Source organism: Gopherus evgoodei, unplaced genomic scaffold (genome assembly GCF_007399415.2).
Source record: "Gopherus evgoodei ecotype Sinaloan lineage unplaced genomic scaffold, rGopEvg1_v1.p scaffold_43_arrow_ctg1, whole genome shotgun sequence".
Taxonomy (NCBI): Eukaryota; Metazoa; Chordata; order Testudines; family Testudinidae; genus Gopherus; species Gopherus evgoodei.
Genome location: NW_022060064.1, coordinates 1459298 through 1479189, shown reverse-complemented (window position 1 = coordinate 1479189; position 19892 = coordinate 1459298). Strand labels below are relative to the sequence as shown.

Below are 19892 nucleotides of genomic sequence, written 5' to 3'. Positions count from 1 at the left end.
GAACCGAAAGGTCAATAAAGAATTGGTTAAAGGGGAGTCTACAAGGGGGTCATATTGAACGGTGAGTTGTCAGGCTGGAGGGAGTTACAAGTGGAGTTCCTCAGATCAGTCTTGGGACCAATCTTACTCAACACTTTTATTAGTGATCTTGGCACAAGAAGTGGGAGGATGACTCAAAGCTGGGAGGGATTGCCAATATGGAGGAGGACAGGAAAATCATACAAGAAAATCTGCATGGCCTTGAAAGCTGGAGTAATAGAAATGGGATGAAAATGAATAGTGCACAAATTCTAGTTGTTAGTCCCCAAGTGCATAATTTTGCCTTAAGCTGGGGATTTATCAATTGGAAGTGACAGAGGAGGAGAAAGATGTGGGTGTATTGGTTGATTACAGGACAATTATGAGTTGCCAATGTGACGCAGCTGTGGAATAGGTTAACGCAGTCCTAGGATACATCAGGTGAGGTATTTCCAGCAGACACATGAAAGGGTTAGTACTGTTATAAAAGGCACCGATGAGACCTCATCTGAAATATACCTCTACCTTCTGCCCTCGAGTCTGTGAGTCTATAACCTGTGCTTTGTGTTGCATAGACACAGATGATTAGGGCCCCATCGTGCAGCACATGGCAGAGAACCTGACTGAGATCAGCACCACCATTCTGCTGGGCACTGCACAGACAGAGAGGGACAGTCCTTGCCCCAAAGAGATCACAAGCCAAGTAGACAATGGGTAGGAGGAAAACAGAGAGGGGCTGTGACTTCCCCAAGATCACCAAGCAGGTCAGGGACAGAGCCAGGAACATACCCCGTTAACGCCAGAGCCACATCACCCACAGCTTGGAAAGGTAGTTCAGCTCTGGAATAGTCTTACAAGGGGGGCTGTGGAGTCTCTTTCCCTGGAAGTTTTTAAGAACTGGTAGGACAAACCTCTGCCAGAGATAATCAACATATACTTGGTCCTGCCTCGGCAGAGAGAGCTGGACTTGATGACACCTTGAGGTCCTATCCAGCACTACATTTAAAGGATGCTATGCGATATATACGTAGAAAACATACAGAGAAAAACCGCACAACAATATGATGTCAGGCCATTCAAAAAAACAACAACAACAAAACAAAAAACTACAGTGCATAGCATAAAATCACACAATACTAAGGAGAAGAAAGCAACACAATGCAAACTAACACACCTTAGGACAAAAGTACAGAATGCAAAATAACAACTCAAACCAACATAACACAAGACACCAAACAAGCTAAGGCAAAACAATGCATCATAAAACTATGCAACATAACGTGGTGCATCATAGTTCCAAAAGGCACCATGCAAAATAGTTCAGCATAGAACAGGACAGCACAAGAGAGAATTATTTCAGTGCAGACCAGGAAGGGATCTCGAGAGGGCATCTACTCCAGCCTCCTGTGATGAGGCAGAACCAAATATCCCTAGACATTCCCAGACTGGTGGATCTCTAACCTGGTCTTAAAAATCTCCAGTGAAGAAAATTCCACAGTCTCCCTTGGAAGCCAATGCAAGGCAAACACAGGCCAAAACAACACTGCACACACACACGCTGGGTTTGGGGTTAAGGGGAGAGGCAAGAAGTGAAACAATCTGGGTTCATTTCCCAGTTTTGCCCCAAATTCTCCATGCAAACTTGGGCAAATTAATTCAGCTCTCTGAGCTTCACTTTCCCCATCTGTAAAATGGAGAGTTGCCTCCCACCATTGGCCTATTTAGCCTTTCAGCTTTTTGTGGCAAGGCCTGTCCCTGTGCGCATGTCTACACTGCAGTCAGACACCGGCAGCTGGCCCCTGCCCACTGACTTGGGCTCACATGGCTCAGGCTGCAGGGCTGTTTAATTGTGGTGTTGATGTTCTGGCTTGGGCTGCAGCCCAAGGTCTGGCACCCTCCCACCTTGCGGGATCCTACAGCCTGGCTCTAGCCTGAGGCAGGACAGCTATACTGCAATTAAACAGCCTCTTCGCCTGAGCACCGTGAGCTGAGTCAGCTGGCATGGGCCAGCTGGGGGTTTTAATGGCAGTGTAGAGATACCCTTGGTGTCTTTTCTGCACCTGTCACAATGGGGATCCTGATCTTGGTCAGTGTCTGTGCAGAGCCCTGCACAACAGGAAGCCTGATCTCAGTTGGGGACTCTGCAATTCCCAGCATTACAAGATCCTTGATTTTGTTTAGGGCCCCTGCAACAACTGGCAAAATGTGGGGGCAGGATCTCTGTCAGGGTCTGTGCAGTGCACAGTACAGTGGTGGGGGGTGATCTTTGTTAGGGTCAGTGTAATGCCAGGCCCAACGGGGATATAGATCTCAGTCGAGGTCTCTGAAGTGCTCAGAACAATGGAGGCAGCAGTTTGGGTCACAGTCGTGCGCTGCCTGGCACAAGGGGGACCGTGATTTCAGTGCAGGTCTCAGTTTTACCTGGATAACAGTGTGGTCTGATCTCACCTGGGGTCTCTTCAGTGCTTGGCAGAACAAGGCCCAGATGTCAGCTGGGGTCCCTGCAGCGCCTGGCAGAACAGGGCCACGCTCAGTACAATAAGAGCCCTGATCTCAGTCACACGCCTGAAGAGAAAAGTGGGAAGATTTTTGAGAATTTGATATCAGTATTTCAGAACTGAGGAGAAAATGGGGCACAAACTGAATATTTGCCAATATAAGGGACAAGCACCAACATGTGGGGAGAGTTTATGTCACCATTCAACAGTTCAAGATAAAAGAGGGGAAATTGGAGGGGATTATACAGGGATATTCAACTAACAAGAAGATGGGACAGATTCTTCTTGCCTCATACTCACAGGGCCAGGAGGGAGCCCTGGGTGATGTCTTGTCACAGGGGAAAGGAGCGGGGCTGGAGGCAGAAGGTCACTGGCTGTGGGGAGGGGCTGGCAGTGGGGTCTGGGAATTTGACTAGCAGGCGAGGGGGGGCTGCTGGGTTGGGCAGGTGATGGGGAGGGGAAAGTAACTGGACTGGGAAACCTGGGGCTGGGCTGTCTCCATGGGGGACACTTGCTCCTCCCTCCCCTTCCTGGCCCTTCCCACACCCTGTTGCCAGCAGAGAGGGGCCCCCCCAGCCCAGCCCAGCCCAGAGGTGTCCCTGTCTCAGGGCCCCCCCAGCCTCTGCCCAGTTCAGAAATCACTCGGGGGAACCATTTCCCACCCACACAAGGACAAATCCCTGCAGGTGAAAATGGGGGAAACACCCCAAACCTGAGATCTGAACTGGCCATTGGCGAAGGGCAGAGAAAATGGGGCACAATGGGGGGAGGGGAGCAGGGAACTTCTCAGGGGTTTGGGGGAGGGGGGGTCACCCTGGGTGCTGCTCGTTGCTCTCTAGGGAGAAAGGGGGCAGGACGGGAGAGGAGGGGGGTCCCCACGGGGGGGGCAGCGGTAAATCCGAGGGGATCTCAGCCCCCCCCTTTCTCCCCCCGCTCCTCGGGGGTCACCTGCTCCTCCCCCCCCCGCCATGTCCGGGCTGCACAGACATTTCCCGCCCGCCCCTTTCCCAGCCCCCAGCCCGGTCTCAGCCCCCAGCCCCGCCCGGCCCCACGCAGGGGCCCCAGGGCAGAGCCTGGCCGGGCGCGGGGGGGTTACTGAAGGGCTCTCCCGCCGCGATCTGCGCATGCCCAGAGCCCCCACGGCACAAACCCTTCTCCGGCCCCGGGAGAGGCTCCAACGGCCCCGCGCGAGCCAGGCAGAACCAGAACCCCCAACGCTCCTCCGCAGCCGGGCTCCGCCTCCTCCGTCAACGTCATTTCCGCTCCGGGGAGCGTCAGGAACTACATCTCCCAGCCTGCCCCGGGTGTACTTCCGCCCTCTCCAGCCCAGGGAAGGGAGGGGTCAGCTGTTGAAATCGCGCATGCTCCGTGCGAGCCCCGCTGGCGACCGTGGGAAAGTGGCTCTGCCCTGGGGAGCCTGGGAGCCGCCTCGGCCCCAGTGGAGCCGCAGCAGGATCCGCCCGGCCCGCTGGGATGGGGGAGCCCGGGGCCCGGCCGGGGGGGCCCTGTGGGGGGAGGGGGTGTCGGGCAGGGAGAGGAGAAGCCGGAGTTGTGGGGGGAAGGTCAGTGGGACACGGGGGGGGTTGAGCTTTCTGTGGGCAGCCAGGAAATTCCCGGGGGGGTGAAGTGGTGGATGGGGGAACGGGGGGGGGAGTTAATTGGATCCTGTCCCTGTTTGTGCCACTGGCCTCTCACCCCCGATACAAATTCATGTTTGGGGCTGTTCCCCATGTTCCTCAATCCCAGCAACTTCTCCTTTCTTGGAGGAAACTTGTTGCCCTGAATCATTCTCCTTCCTGCAGGCTGCAGTGGGTTAAATTTCCCAGTGTTGATCTTTTCCCCTCTCCTTTGAGAATCATTTCTTCCCCCCTTTATCTGTATTAAAATGTTTGCCGCTGAAAGAGACCAGCCACATCTTTAATACACATCAGAGCCAGAGGCCTCCCCCTGTTTGGGGATCAGTTGTTCCCAGCTGGTAACAGGAGAGTTGGCTGGACCCTTTTCTTTTCTCCAGCTGGCACGGGATGAGGTCATCACTCTGAGTGCAGTGGGGTCCAGAAGTATCCCCAACCCCATGGCAAAGGGTTTGTGTGAGGGATTGATTCCTGCAGTGCTAAGATGTAGCCATCTCTGGGGTGGATCCATGGTGGCCATTATTTGCTAGTGACAGGGCATGGACGTTTCTTACCTTTCTTGCCCTCCAGGCCTTCCATTCTCCTGTTCAAGAGGCATCCCCCAGGCTCCCTCTGCCTGTGTGACTGGCCAGCAGGGGGTGGTGTTAACTTTCTAGCCACTTCTCACACTCTGTGAGGTAACACTGTTGCAGGGGCGGGGAAGGTGTCTGTGTGGGGAGATTGCAGCTGAAGGGGCATTGTGGTAGGGGGAGGCCTCTGGGTGGCTGGACAGGAGGTACCTTAGTCAGATTGGTGGGTTGTGGAGGTTTGGGATTTCAGGGGGTGGTTGTGATGTCCCCATCCTTGAGGCTATGGGTCCTGGAGGTGGGTATTGCTGGGGGCCTGGTGCCTGCAGAACAGTGGTGGTGGGTGTGTCTTGGGGAGGCGGGACAGGTGGTTAGAAGGAGCCTTGTTCTGTGCCAGGGGCTCTGTTTGGGCTTCTCCTGCTGGCTCCTGGGATCGTTGCAATGCCCAGTGCGCAGAGGTGGGGGAGAGGATCCTTGGCACTAGATCAGGGAATGTCAGGCAATCAGAGTGAGGGGTCCCACTGTAAAGCATCAAGGGGTCCTGCTGGGTGGAGGAGGGGGTCTCAGACAAATGGCAGGGCAGATCCTGCTGGTGGTGGGGGTCCTAGGCAGGCAGTGAGGAACTGAGTTCCCAGTAGGTGGGTCCCTGGCTGCTGGGGGCTTTTGGTGGGGGGAACCCTTTGGGATTCCCAACCTGACAGTCATGGTCTGGTGGGGATTCCCTGGCTGGTGGGGCTTTGAGGGGGATCTGGGGTCCCTGGCCAGGGACTCTGGGAGCTGCATCCCAGGGAATATCTGGTGGGCCCCTGGCTGTGGGAACTTCAACTAACCATGATCCTTCTCTCTGATCAACTCGTGCCAGAGTCCTGGCTCCAAGCACTGCCCGGCATTCCCCAGTCACATGCCCTGTCACTGTGATAACTTTCTGTCCACTTATCAAACACTGAGAGTGTGAAATCGGATTTTGCTTTTCTCTTCTTTTGACAACTGCAGGAACTTTTGGATCCGTTTAGAAAATTTGTGCCCCCAGTCCTTATTCTCGATCTGGGGGTTGAGGGACGTGGGAAGGGGGTCGTCACTGCCACACAATGGTCTTTTCCACAGCATTCTGGACTCATTCTTTCTGAAATCTGGTGTCATTAAGACCATTGTTAATCCAGAGTCACTGTATGAAAAGACAAGGAGTGATTCCAGATGGACAGTGGGGCAAATGAGATCAGCAATTCTCCCTGTGAGGAGGGGCTCTCATTAGCTGCTCTTTCCAGAGAGCTAAAGGAGGGAAGCTGCTCAAACACTCTGTCCTTCTCTGCTCAGGATATTGGGGTTCAGCTTCCTGGGTCAGACAATACAGCCTCCATTGTGATCTGGGAGACCAGGCTTAGCAGCTGCTGCTCCCCCAGTGGGGTTCTGTGCTGGGAAGTGACCTTAATTAAAGCTTCTTCTCTGCCCAGCCCAGGGGATGATTTTCTCCAGCTGGTCCTAGCCCCCTAGGGAAGCCCTGGACCTTATTAATACTAATTTTTGATCCAGACATTTCAAGTAACTGAAAGGAATGAAGGGAAAATGCTGGGGTCTGGCCTTTAAATGACTCCACACAAACAGACCCCCCTCATTTCTCGTCCCATTAGCAATTGCAGGATAAAATCCAGCCATGGGGGAGCAAACTACCCAGGAGTGGGACTTTCCTACCAGATGGGCAGGGAGGGGGGATGGGAAAAAGAGAGAGAAGGAGAAAGAGAGCTTGAAAGGGGCAATGGGAGAGAAGAGTTTGGAGAGAGATTTCCAGATCTCTAATCTGCCCAGAAAGATGTATTACTGCATCCTAGATAGAGTCACTTTCCTGTAGAAAAGATGAGAATCAGACAGAGGAAAAGCGAGTTCCTGACTCCATATTCCCCCTGCTGGGGTGTGGCTGCCATGGGGTCAATGTCTGAGGGGATCCCCCACAGTGACTCCTTTGGTTCTGCTCTTTTCTAGCCTTGTGTTCAGAGACTTTATGAGATGGGGGGAGGGAGAAGGGAGGTTAAAATGTGTCTGTGGGCTTAGCCTGGCAGGAGGGGCCAGGTCTACATTGTACACAGAGATCAAGCCTTTCTCAGCGTGGCAGACTCTATGATGTCTGTCTGCAGGGAAAGGGCCTGGGGGAATCATGCTGTGAAATGAATTAAAGCCTGTTCTGAAACTGTCACAGCTGCCCTTCTCACCCTGCCAGGCTGCGGAATAACGTCCATGTTTTGTTCCAGTTCATCTCGCCCTCTCATTGGACAGGGGAGAGAGATGGCTGCAGAAGAGCCAGTTCAGGTAGGTATTATCAGGGGGTTGCTGGTGGGTTCCTCCAGGAGGGAGAGGGACAGCAAATACACCGGAGATGGGAAGGTTTGCACAGTCTGGTTTGCAGGAAATGCACAGGGTAGAGAAAGGGAGGAGGACAGGGGTGCGAAACCTGATGGGAGTTAGTTAATAAATGGCTTAGATTCTAGGAACAGACCCAGGAGGTTCGGCAGTGGAAATGCTGTAGTTTGTGGAGCAGAAAATAACCCAGCTACATGGGGCTGGGAAAACTCACCAGACTCTCAGTACTGGAGCCCAACCTGACTAACCAGCGGCTGCTGTGAGATATGAAGAGGGCATCCACCAGTGAGGCTTAGGGGAGATTCCCCTCTCTTCACATCCAGCTCTTCAGAATGGGGAGGGTGTTGGGCTTCCTACCAGGGAGCTGTCTCTGGACTCTGCTAAGGGCTCCATCTCCTGAATCAGTCAGTGGCTAGTAGGTGTGTGATGGCTCTGCTGGGAGAGAGGAGGGGCTCTCTCTTCATCCTCTCCCCCTGGTGTTTCCTGGATGCGCTGAGCAGGGTGGGGGTGGGACTCTGACTGCAATCCACCCAGAGTTTCTGTTTGGCTCCTGTCCCCCATGTATAGGGGGGCTGTGAGTGGGGCAGCAGGTACTGAGTGTTGGACTCTTGCTCTTTCAGGGGCCGGTGACCTTCGAGGAGGTGGCTGTGTATTTCACCAGGGAAGAGTGGGCTCTGCTGAACCCCACTCAGAGAGCCCTCTACAGGGATGTCATGCAGGAGAACTATGAGAGTGTGACCTCGCTGGGTAAGGGTTCCTGTCCCCCCGGTTCTTGGAAGGGGAAAAGAAGAGAGATGGTCACGCCAGCCACACAATGCCACCTCTACTCTGTCCTGTTTCAGCATTACCCCAATATGACAGTGAGACACACACACTACCAGAGGCCCTCCCCTGCTGCAGAACACTTTGGGAACAGAGTACAGGAGCCGTATCGCACAGCGTCAAATATCTCCTGTTTGCTCAAGTAAAACTGAGGGTTAGGTGCGGCATAATCAGCAGAAGCTTCCTACCCCTGACCTCTCAAACCCTGAGCCTTCTCCACCCAGACCACAATTATGCTTGGGGTGTAACAAGCAGGCTGCTGGAGTCAGAGCTGCTGGTCCAGGGTTACTTGTCACGCAGACACTCCGTGCGTCCTTGAATGCTGGCTGGGGGTATCCAGAGAAGGAAGCTCAGTGACGGATTTAGCGTTAGTGGGACCATGTGCTCAGCTTCATTTTAGGGGTCCCTCCTTGGGACCCAGGCAAGAAAACGAACATTCTCTCTTATTTCACCCCCTCATTTTTCATTTTTTCTTCCTCCTCCTCCTATCAGTAATAGGAAGTAAATGAGGATAAAGTGAGGTACCTTGATTGTTTTTGTTGTTTGAGTGTTCCACAGACCACTTGAAAATCACTTAGCATCTCATTGCACCACCTAATGACCTTTCCAAATATTGTTTGTACTGTTAGCTAACTGTTGTAAATCACTTTGGATAAGAGCCCTTTATGAAAAAAAAAATATTAAAAATGTTGGAGTGCAGGGTCTGGCCAGGAGTTAAGGTGTGGGAGGGGGCTCAGGGCTGGGGCAGGGGGTTGGGGTGTGGAGCGCTTACCTGGAGCTACTCCTGTTTCAAGCGAGCAATGCACGTGGGGATGTTGGGGGGGCAGAAGTCAGGGTGGGCATGAGGCTATGTGGAAGGGGTACAGGAGTCAGGGCTGGGGTTGTGGGGGGGGCAGGGGTTATGGGTGGTTGCAGTAATCAGGGAAGGCAGGGAACTGGGGTGTGTTTGTGAGGGGTGAAGGAGTAAGGGCTGGGAGTGTGAGGGGGTGCAGGAGTCAGTGAGGGCAGGGTGTTCAGGGTGCAGGAGTCAGGGCTGGGGGTGCAGGAGCAGGCTGGAGATTGGGGTGCAGGGTCTGGCCAGGTTTTAGGGTGCAGGAGGGGACTGAGGGTTGGGGTAGGAGATTGGGGTGTGGAGTGCTTACCGGGGGCAGCTCCCATTTGGTGCGAGGGATGCAGATAGCAATGTGGGGGTGTGTGTGCAGGAGCTCCCATATTGTGCTCAGGGTGGGGGTGAGGATGTGGGGGGGGGGTGCAGGAGTCAGAGCATGGGGTGTGAGGGCTGGGTATGTGGGAGGGGGTGCAGGAGTCAGGTCTGGGGGCTGGAGGTGTGGGCTGGGGTCCTGGGGGTGCTCCCAACCCCCTACCCTGGGTCTCTCACAGCAGGGGCTGGGTGTAGGGAGGATGTGGTAGGGGAGTGCTTTGTAAAGCAGTGAGCAAGCGACCAGGGAGCTTTTCAAACGGGGCTGCTAACAGGGAGTTTCGTGAGGGAGTTTGGAAGGGGAGTGGGAAGGGGGCGAGGTACTCTTGCCATCCTTTAAAATATTTAAGCTATAATACAAACTTCTTGATTGAAACAAAACCCCTGTTGTTAACCTAGGTAGCTGTAGGAGAGGATGCAGGCAGAAGTCTAGCAGCAGAGTGGGGGCTATCCTGTTTATTGCACTCAATGTAGCATGTATGATTACCTGCCCTGTGGGCGGGTGGCTTACGGGTGCATTCGGTGCAAGGAGCTCCTGGCCCTCAGAGACCGCGTGGAGGCTTTGGAGGCCAGGGTGGTAGAACTGGAGACACTAAGGGAGGCAGGGAGGTATGTTGATGAGGCTTTCCGGGACACTTGTAGATTTCTCCCACCTCCGGTCAGACAGCCACTGCACTGTTGAGGAGGATGAAAGGCCCAGGGAAGGAGAGCAGTCAATGGGAGCAGAGGGAAACCTTCCCATAATTGGGACCCTCCTTCCAGATGGTGTTGGGGTCACCTCTTGCACTGAGGTTACCTCTCCAGGGAGGGAACTCCAGTCATTAAGCAAAGGCAGCTGTTAGTAATGGGAGATTTGATCATTAGAAACAAGGATAGTTGGGTTTGTGATGACCGGGAGAACCGTATGGTGACTTGCCTGCCTGGTGCAAAGATTGCTGATTTCTCGAGACAGCTAGATAGATTTATGTGTAGTGCTGGGAGGAGCCAGTGGTCATGGTACATGTAGGCACCAACAGTAGGTGAGACGTCCTGGAGGTCAAATTTAGTCTGCTAGGAGAGAGACTGAAATCCGGGACCTCTATGGTGGCATTCTCAGAAATGCTTCCAGTTGTACTCATGGGGCCAGGTATGGAGGCAGAGCTTCAGAGTCTCAATGCGTGGATGAGATAATGGTGTAGAGAGGAGGCGTTTAGATTTATTAGGAACTGGGGAAACTTTGGGGATGGGGGAGCCTATACAGGAAGGATGGGCTCCACCTAAACCAAAGTGGAACCAGACTGCTGACACTTAACATTAAAAAGGTTGCAGAGCAGTTTTTAAACTAAGATGGGGGAAAGCCAATGGGTGCAGAGGAGCTTGTGGATCGGACAGAGACTTGTCTTAGAGGAGAGTCTAGTGATAGAGATTTTCTAGTTTTAGTCAGGAAGAGAGGCTGGAAGAGGATAAAGTAGGGGCCAGATCAGACGAGAAGCATTTACACACAAAAGAATCAGACACATCAGAAAAGGGCAGACAAATAAACAGTGACAAGTTTTTAAAGTGCTTGTACACAAATGCTAGAAGTCTAAATAATAAGATGGGTGAATTAGAGTGCCTCATGTTAAAGAAGGATATTGACATAATAGGCATCACAGAAACCTGGTGGACTGAGGACAATCAATGGGACACAATCGTTCCAGGGTACAAAATATATTGGAAGGACAGAGCAGGTCATACTCAGGGGGTGGGGAAGGGAGTGGCACTGTATGTTAAAGAAAATGTAGACTCAAATGAAGTAAAAATCTTAAATGAAACCGCATGTTCCATAGAATCTCTATGGATAGTAATCCCATGCTCTAATAAGAATATAACAATAGGGATCTGTTATCAAGCACCTACCAAAGACAGTGATAGTGAGGATGAAATGCGAAGGGAGATTAGAGGGGCTATCAAAATAAAGAACTCCATAATAGTGGGAGATTTCAGTTATCCCCAGATTGACTGGGTACATGTCACCTCAGGACAAAATGCAGAGACAAAATTTCTGAATACTTTAAATGACTGTTTCTTGGAGCAGCTGATACAAGAACCTGCAAGGGGAGAAGCAACTCTCAATTTAGTCCTAAGTGGAAGGAAGGATCTAGTCCAAGAGCTAACTATAACAGGACCGCTTGGAAATAGTGATCATAATATAATAACATTTAACATTCCTGTGGTGAGAAGAACAGCTCAACACTGTGGCATTTAATTTTGGAAAGGGGAACTATGCAAAAACGAGGGGGTTAGTTAAACAGAAATTAAAAGGTACAATGACTAGAGTGAATTCCCTGCAAGCTGCATGGACACTTTTCAAAGACACAATATTAGAGGCCCAACTTAAATGTATACCGCAAATTAAAAAACACAGGTTAAGAACTAAAAGAGAGTCACTGTGGCTTATCAACCATGTAAAAGAAGCAGTGAGAGATAAGACATCTTTTAAAAGTGGAAGTCAAATCCTGGTGAGGTATATAGAAGGGAGCATAAGCACTGCCAAATTAAGTGTAAAAATGTAATAAGAAAAACCAAAGAGGAGTGTGAAGAACAGCTAGCCAAAAACTCAGTTAGTAATAACAAAATGTTTAAGTACATCAAAAGCAGGAAGCCTGCTAAACAACCAGTGGGGCCCCTGGATGATTGAGATACAAAAGGAGCTGTTAAAGACAATAAAGTCATTGCAGAGAAACTAAATGCATTCTTTGCTTCAGTCTTCACGGCTGAGGATGTTGGTGAGATTCCCAAACCTTTTGTGGGTGACAAATTTGAGGAATTGCCACAGATTGAAGTGTCACTAGAGGAGGTTTTGGAACTAATTGATAAACTTAACTGAAACAAGTCACCGGAACCAGATGGTATTTACCCAAGAGTTCTGAAGGAACTCAAATGTGAAATTGGGGAACTATTAGCTATGGTTTGTAACCTGTCCTTTAAATTGGCTTCTGTACCCAATGACTGGAAGATTGCTAATATAGCACCAATATTTAAAAAGGGCTCTAGAGGTGATCCTGGCAATTACGGACCACTATGTCTAATGTTTGTACCAGTCAAATTAGTTGAAACAATAGTAGAGAATAAAATTGTCAGGAACATAGAACAACAAAAATTATTGGGCAAAGGAAAGAAAAAGAAAAAAGAAAAGAAAATAATAGGAGATATACCAATCTCCTAGAACTGGAAGGGACCTTGAAAGGTCATTGAGTCCAGCCCCCTGTCTTCACTAGCAGGACCAATTTTTGCCCAAGATCCCTAAGTGGCCCCCTCAAGGATTGAGCTCACAAGCCCGGGTTTAGCAGGCCAAAGCTCAAACCACAGAGCTGTCCCTCCCCCAAAAGTCAACATGGTTTCTGTAAAGGGAAATAATGTCTTACTAATCTATTAGGGTTCTTTGAAGGGGTCAACAAACGTGGACAAGGGGGATCCAGTGGACATAATGTACTTAAATTTCCAGAAAGCCTTTGACAAGGTCTCTCACCAAAGGCTCTTACATAAATTGATTTATCATGGGATAAGAGGGAAGATCTTTTCATGGATTGAGAACTGGTTAAAAGACAGGGAACAGAGGGTAGGAATAAATGGTAAACTTTCAGAATGGAGAGGAGTAATTAGTGGTGTCCCCCCAAGGGTCAGTCCTTGGACCAATCCTATTCAACGTATTCATAAATGATCTGGAGAAAGGGGTAAACAGTGAGGTGGCAAAGTTTGCAGATGATACTAAACTGCTCAAGATAGTTAAGACCAAAGCAGACTGTGAAGAGCTTCAAAAAAATCTCGTAAAACTAAGTGAATGGGCAACAAAATGGCAAGTGAAATTGAATGTGTATAAATGTCAAGTAATGAACATTGGAAAAAAATAACCCCAACTACACATGCAATATGATGGGAGCAAAATTAGGCTAATCAGGAAAAAGATCTTTTTGTCATTGTGGATAGTTCTCTGAAGACATCCAGCAGTGTGCAGCGGAAGTGAAAAAAGCAAACAGGATGTTAGGAATTATTTAAAAAGGGATAGACAGTAATACAGAGAATATCTTATTGCCCTTATAGAAATCAATGGAAATAACTAATTTAGACCCCATCATTTTATATGTATACTTGGGATTATGTTTTCCAATGGGCTGCACTATGTGCTATCCTGACATCTAGCACTGCTGAGATCCTGCATTCAGTAATATCCCTGCCCTTCCTGTTCCCTTTCTCCACTGAGCCCCACCAGCCCATGATTACTGTTCCCAGCTTCCCCAGGACTCTCTCTTTGTCTCTGGACCTCTCTGTCAGCAAGAAGCAGAGCCAGGGAGACTTGCCCTCTGTCTGGAGACTTTGATTTCTGGGACGTGGATTTACTTTCAGTGTATTTTAGGAGACTCTTTGAAATTGAGTGTCTGTGATATTAAGCACAATGCAACCTGGACTGTTGAAGAGCTCTGTCCCCTCCGTTCCCAAGCTGGGGTGCCTTTTACACTGCTCTGCTGTGAGAGCAACCACTCCTGGGCAGTTCACACACAGTCTCCAGCATGTAACTCGCTCCCAGCTACACAGTTTTGAGTGCTGCTAGGCAGTGACTCACAAATTACAGTACCCACAGGGGAACCCCAGAAAATTCTCTGCTCCCAGACTTCCCCCAGAAATGTGCATCTTGCCCTGTCCAGCACACTACTGAACAATGGGAGCTCATATGAAATCTGTTATTTCATCAGTGGAAAATGACATGCACCAGCCTTGTTATTCCAATTGGAGTTTCCAACACACTTCAAACCAAACACACTGGTTAGATAAAATAAGGAAACAAAATTATTAACTACTGAAAAAAAAGATTTTCAGTGACTACAAGTAATGAGGCATAAAAGTCAGAATTGTTTACAAAAGAAATGCAAGATGAAACGCAAACTAATGTTTAACTTAACAAGCTAAAACGGGTTTAAAACAAATGTTTCTCTCACCATCTGCTGAGAGAGGCTGGTTTTCCTTTCAGCCAGGACTCCCCCTAACCTGCCCCTGCCGCCCACATTCAGTTCTTCAGGAGTTGTCATGAGCAGAGGGAAAGGGAAGAGAGAGAGTCTCATGCATTTTCCTTACCTCTTTTTATAATTCAGTCCTTTGTACTAGAAACCACTACAGTTCTCAGCTGAGTCATGGTGACAGGGTGTCATAGATACGAGTTCAAGTGATCCCTGTGATGGAATGTAAATGTCTTCTTCACACCTTCCCCCTCCTGGAGAATGGCTATTTGACCAGCTGTTTGCCTTGCTGTCTCTGAGGAACTTAGGGTTAGGGTTGCAACTTTTTCAGTAACATCATACCGTAAAATCTCATAACTTTACATATAATGTTGCTACACATTTTAACAGGAGGCTATTCAGTAGATTATGTCTTTTCAAATGGTACCTCACAAGCCATACAGTGATAAATGAAGGAGAGGGGAGGGATCTCCCTTTTATAAACACCCAGCCAGCCGGTTGGCTGTAAAATCCCTGTTGGTGCGAGTTCTCTGCTTGCTTTACCTCTAAAGGGTTAACAAGCCCATAGGTAAAAGAAAAGTATTGGGCATCTGACCAAAAGAGCCAATGGAAAGGCTAGAACTTTCTTAAATGGGAAAGTAACTTTCCCTTTGTCTGTTGTTCTCCGGAGAAGACAGCACAGAGTAGCAATGCTGTGTAAGGCTTGAAGCAGGAATGAAAATTCATCTTTCATACTTAGAAGAAATGATTTGGCTAGGGAATGTTTAGACAGACACAATCAGGTTTAATTTTTATTTTGGCTTTTGTATCTCCTCTGTGCTATCCCAGATGCTTTTGTTTGCTTGTAAGCTTTAAGCTGAACCCCCCAAGAAAGCTATTTTGGGTGCTTTCAAAAATTTTCTTTTAAGATCTAGCAAAAGCCTACGTTCCAGATGTATTGTTTTCCTTTTCAATTTTAATAAAATTTACCTCTTTTAAGAACAGGATTGGATTTTTGGTGTCCTGAGAGGTTTGTGCATGTTGTTTGATTATCTAGTAGCCACAGCTAATTTCCTTTGTTTTCTTTCTCCGCTCTTTCCCAGAGGGGAGGTGAAAGGGCTTGAGGGTGTCCCAGAGGGAAGAATTCTCAAGTGCTCCTTCCTGGGTCCAAAGGTTTGGGGAGTTTTTGCATTTGAGTGGTGGCAGCATTTACCAAGCCAAGGTCAGAGAAAAGCTGTAACTTTGGGGTTTTAATACAAGCCTAGAGTGGGACAAATTAATTTTTAGAATCCTGGCGGGTCCTCCCTTTCTGCACTCGGAGTGACAGAGTGGGGATTCAGACCTGACACATACTATGAACAAAATTTATCATAATTTTCTAGAAGAGTGAACATAGGGGAACAGACTTGCACAGTGTCTGTTTGTTCCCAACATATATGTGGGTATTTCAGTCCCTCACAAGCAAGGAGTTCAGCATCTTCAAACACCTGGGGAACCAGTCCTGGGAATTGACTGGTTTATTAAGTGACACTGTATGGAATTGAGAGACACTTTATATTATTATTATTTTATTATAAATACCAATATGATGAAATTGCAATAAATCGTGCTAGATATGCCATGTAAGGTGTCAATGAAAATATTATGATTTTCCAAGTATGATGATCTTGTTTCTATCTTTGTATTGTGAGTTACAGATCTGTAGGGTATATCTGTATTCCAGACTTGTTTAGTGTTTCTGAGTGACACCCCCAGACATATTGGCATCAGCGCTGCCCAGCCTGTTGGATGGCCCATCCAGGGTCATCAGCCGTACAATAAACCCATTGAAAGGATTAAGGGGATACACCTACTGAGTCAGCAAGACATGCAGAGGTATGCCTATGTACTGAGACCTCCCAGGCTTTTCCATGCCATGTGCTGTGAAGCTTGTGTTTGGGACCCAGGAAGTAGAAGCCACTTGGCAAAAGGAATGTAAAGGGCAGCTGCATCATCTCCATTTTGTCTTCAATCCCTCTTCCTACCTCTGGAGCAACTTCTCTACAAACTGAAGGCTTGAACAAAGAACTGAATAATGTGGATGTGTACCAGAGAGCCTTTCAAGCCAGAAACTCACCAATACTGCTAAGAACCAGATACATTCAGAAATATATATATATATGATTGCTTTCTCATTTAACAACTCCCTTTTTCTTTCTTTCTTTTATAAAAAACCTTTAGTTTAGATGCTTTCTTGCTTATAAACCTTTAGTTTAGGTGCTAAGGATTGGCTGGCATCGTAGTATTTTGGGTGAGGGCCAAACCTATACTACTGATCTAGTAATGCAGCTGACTCTGGGGTCAGAAGAACACTGTTTATGTGAGCAGAGTTTTTAAATAACCTCTCACTGTGCTGGACGTAGGTGTTGATTGGGAGTCAGAGAACTAGAATGCAATAAAGGGGGCTGTGTGATTTCTTTTTTCAGTTTCTCAATAACCAGCATGGGGGATCAAAAGCACATTTGGTGACTGGTCGGTGAGTTTAACTTCCGTGTTATCCACCAGGTTTGGGAGCATCTGCTCTCCCTTTTTTAGCCTGCCCCGATTTTGGCCTTTTAAGTGAGGACTGCCCCAGGCACACTGGGTCACACTAAGCACTGAAGTTAAATTAATAGAGTGTTTTTATGACACAGTCATATGAAATCAACTGAACTCCTTTGTTTTCTTTCATCTGAGCAGGGTTTCCAGTTTCCAAACCTCATATAATCTCCCATCTGGAACAAAGAGAAGAGCCATGGGTCCCAGACCTCCAGGGTTCAGAGGAAAGACAGATCCTGAGAGCTCCCCACACAGGTGAGGAAACATTAAACCAACTCAGAATCTGTAAGTGCCGGAAAGAAACATCTGGGATGCCCTACAGAGCCCTTGGGAGGTCTCTCAGTTAATTATTGTCCCTAGCAGGGGTCATATCCTCAGGGTAAACATAGCTCATGGCTTCCTGTAGATCCTTGCAGACACCAGGCCGTGGCTTCCTTCCTTCCCCCTGCGAATTTGGATGGGATGTGAAGGCCCAATTGATCCCTTCCTCTCTCCTATTTAGGGGAAGAGTTTGGAGGAGTTCAGTTCTTGTTTTTATTTGACCTGTCTTCAGCGCTTGTTTTGCTTTGGTCTTCTCCTTTCCATCCCTGTCTAAAGTTTCTGTCTCTATCGCAGCAGGTAATGCAATGGTAGGTGAGAAAGAGGAGCAGAATTCTCAGCTGTAAAATATCGAGCAAGTGGATAAACACAGAGCATTATCACAAAGATCGAAAAGGCATGTGTCGAGGAGTCATGAGCAGGGAAACTCCTGGGAGATTCAGCACAGACCAGAAAGAGAGCAGGGAAACCAGCCAGGAGAGAGAGTAGGTAAATTTATTTTCTGTCGGGGAACTCAGAAGAGCCTCAAGGAAACCACGTCACAGCAGGAAATCCTCATGGTAAAGAGGAAAAATACATGCTGTGAGTGTGGGAAAAGCTTCTCTAGCAGCTCAGCCCTTTCTCAACATCAGAGAATCCACACAGGGGAGAGGCCCTATGAATGCCGTGAGTGTGGGAAAACCTTCACTCACAGATCAGCCCTTTCTAGACATCAGAGAATTCACACGAGGGACAGGCCTTATGAATGCCGTGAGTGTGGGGAAACCTTCTCACGCAGTTCAGGCCTTTCTGTACATCAGAGAATCCACACGCGGGAGAGACCCTACAAAGGCAGTGAGTGTGGGAAAAGCTTCATTAGCAGCTCACACTTTTCTAAACATCAGAGAATCCACACAGATGAGAGGCCCTATGAATGCAGTGATTGTGGGAAAACCTTCAATCACAGTTCACACCTTATTAGGCATCAAACAATCCACAGAGGAGGCCCTATGAATGCAGTGAGTGTGGGAAAAACTTCACTAGCAGCTCAAACCTTTCTCAACATCAGAGAATCCACATAGGGGAGAGGCCCTATGAATGCCGTGAGTGTGGGAAAACCTTCACTCACAGATCAGCCCTTTCTCAACATCAGAGAATCCATACAGGGGAGAGGCCCTATGAATGCCGTGAGTGTGGGAAAACCTTCACTCACAGATCATACCTTTCTAAACATCACAGAATCCACACAAGGCAGAGGCCCTATGAATGCCATGAGTGTGGGGAAACCTTCATTTACAGATCAGGCCTTTCTAGACATCAGAGAATCCACACGAGGAAGAGGCCCTACAAATGCCGTGAGTGCGGGAAAAGCTTTATTACCAGCTTGGCCCTTTCTCAACATCAGAGAATCCACACAGGGAAGAGATGCTATGAATGCCGTGAGTGTGGGAAAACCTTCCTTTACAGATCAGGCCTTTCTAAACATCAGAGAATCCACACAGGGAAGAGGCCCTATGAATGCCGTGAGTGTGGGAAAAGCTTCATTGAAAGATCAGCCCTTTCTCAACATCAGAGAATGCATGCAGGGGAGAGGCCCTTTGAATGCAGTGAGTGTGGGAAAAGCTTCACTCAAAGCTCTCACCTTACCGGGCATCAGAGAATCCACACAGGAGAGAGGCCCTATGTATGCTGTGAGTGTGGGAAAACCTTCAGTTGCAGCTCAAACCTTCTTACCCATCTCAGAATCCACACAGGGGAAAGGCCGTATAAATGCAGTGATTGTGGGGAAAACTTCATTCACCGCCAGCAGCTTATTAGCCATCAGAGAATCCACACAGGTATGAGACCCAATGGAAGCGGTGAGTGTGGGAAAACCTTGTCTTGCCACTGAGCCCATGTGAGCCATCAGAGAATCTGCAAACACTATAAAAACCTCTAGGGCTATCAATACTTTAATACTTTTCCTGATTCCCACAGAGCAACTTTTAAAAACTGTTTGAAATGCTTGAAGCACCAATATCTCTCAGCTTGTCCAGAAGAGTGGCCCATTTTTGCAGTTTGACCTCTTTGAAGTGGACCCATTTGTCCTTTCTATCAACTCCATTCTCCCATGAGTAATTCGAGTGTGCCCTTCCCATAAGAAACAAGGGAGCATCACATTTATACCATTCCTCCTATTCCAAAGTTATTGTTAGAGTCACCAGTGATGCAGATTGTATCATTGCCAGTTGTTCTCACGGTGCAGTGGGTTGTGCTGAAGAGCAGGTATCATGGGAACTTTTCAAATTATATTTAATGGAAGAGGAGCAAGGACAGGAAAAAGTGTCTTTTCAGCCTCTGTGATACTGGAAGGAAATGTAAAAGGCAGTAGAGTCCTGTGGCACCTTATAGACTAAAAGACGTTTTGGAGCATAAGCAATATACAAAAACCTGTAGGAGAACACTTCAATCTCCCTGGACACGCAATGACAGGTTTAAAAATAGCCATCCTGCAGCAAAAAATACTTCAGACCCACACTTCAAAGAGAAACTGCTGAGCTTGCAAATTTGATACCATCAGCTGAGGATTAAACAAAGACTGTGAGTGAATAGCCAACTACAAAGGCAGTTTCTCCTCCCTTGGTGTTCACACCTGCACTGCTATAAGAGAGCCTCATCCTCCCTGATTGAACTAACCTTGTTATCTCTAGCCTGATTCTTGCTTGCATGTTTATTCTTTCCTCTGGAAATTTCCACTACATCTGACGAAGTGGGGATTCACCCACAAAGGCTTATGCACCAATACGTCTGTTAGTCTACAAGGTGCCAGAGGACTCTTTGTCACGTTTTACAGATCCAGACTAACACGGTTACCCCTCTGATACTTGGAAGGAGATGGGGTGACTCAGAGATTCCCTCCTTCCCCATCACTGCAGAACTGTTACCTTTTGTCTGAGCCAGTCAGAGTTTATCGTCATCACATTCTACCCCTCCACTTC

General features: G+C 48.4%; 2 protein-coding genes and 1 long non-coding RNA gene across 8 annotated transcripts in view; 2 read left to right on the top strand and 1 right to left on the bottom strand.

Moving 5' to 3' along the window:
• The window catches only part of LOC115642642 (zinc finger protein 436-like), a 936374-nt gene that overhangs the window by 563778 nt on the left and 352704 nt on the right, over positions 1-19892 (bottom strand). Inside the window, exons 1-2 of one of the 3 annotated variants that reach the window (XM_030546319.1) lie at positions 3667-3754; positions 2467-2583 (exon numbers count right to left, since the gene is read on the bottom strand). The exons of 1 other annotated variant lie outside the window; for it this stretch is intronic. The gene's annotated coding sequence lies outside the window, so the exon portion shown is untranslated. Of the gene's footprint in view, positions 1-2466; positions 2584-3666; positions 3755-19892 lie in introns of those variants that run through there. One more of the 3 variants, XM_030546313.1, reaches the window with a different exon arrangement.
• On the top strand, positions 4170-7729 carry LOC115642671. Its single transcript, XR_003998228.1, has 3 exons — positions 4170-4827; positions 6929-7017; positions 7689-7729. It is a non-coding gene; the product is annotated as an uncharacterized LOC115642671 (long non-coding RNA).
• On the top strand, positions 7781-18829 carry LOC115642650 (zinc finger protein 420-like). Of its 4 annotated transcripts, none has more exons than XM_030546342.1 (4): positions 7781-7815; positions 16759-16872; positions 17236-17671; positions 17920-18829. In XM_030546342.1, exons 3-4 carry the CDS (start codon positions 17493-17495, stop codon positions 18803-18805), a joined length of 1065 nt encoding a protein of 354 aa, XP_030402202.1. In that variant the 5' UTR covers positions 7781-7815; positions 16759-16872; positions 17236-17492; the 3' UTR covers positions 18806-18829. The 4 variants fall into 4 exon arrangements, with proteins under 4 accessions (XP_030402202.1, XP_030402200.1, XP_030402203.1 ...); XM_030546340.1 differs by having other exon boundaries at positions 17233-17671; XM_030546343.1 differs by having other exon boundaries at positions 17233-17689; positions 17935-18829.

Coding starts and splice junctions, on each gene's coding strand:
- LOC115642650 (XM_030546343.1), top strand. CDS start 17,493: ATGGTAAAGAGGAAAAATACATGCTGTGAGTGTGGGAAAAGCTTCTCT. Junction 17,690..17,934: donor AGGCCTTATGAATGCCGTGA/GTGTGGGGAAAC, acceptor CTATGAATGCAG/TGAGTGTGGGAAAAACTTCA.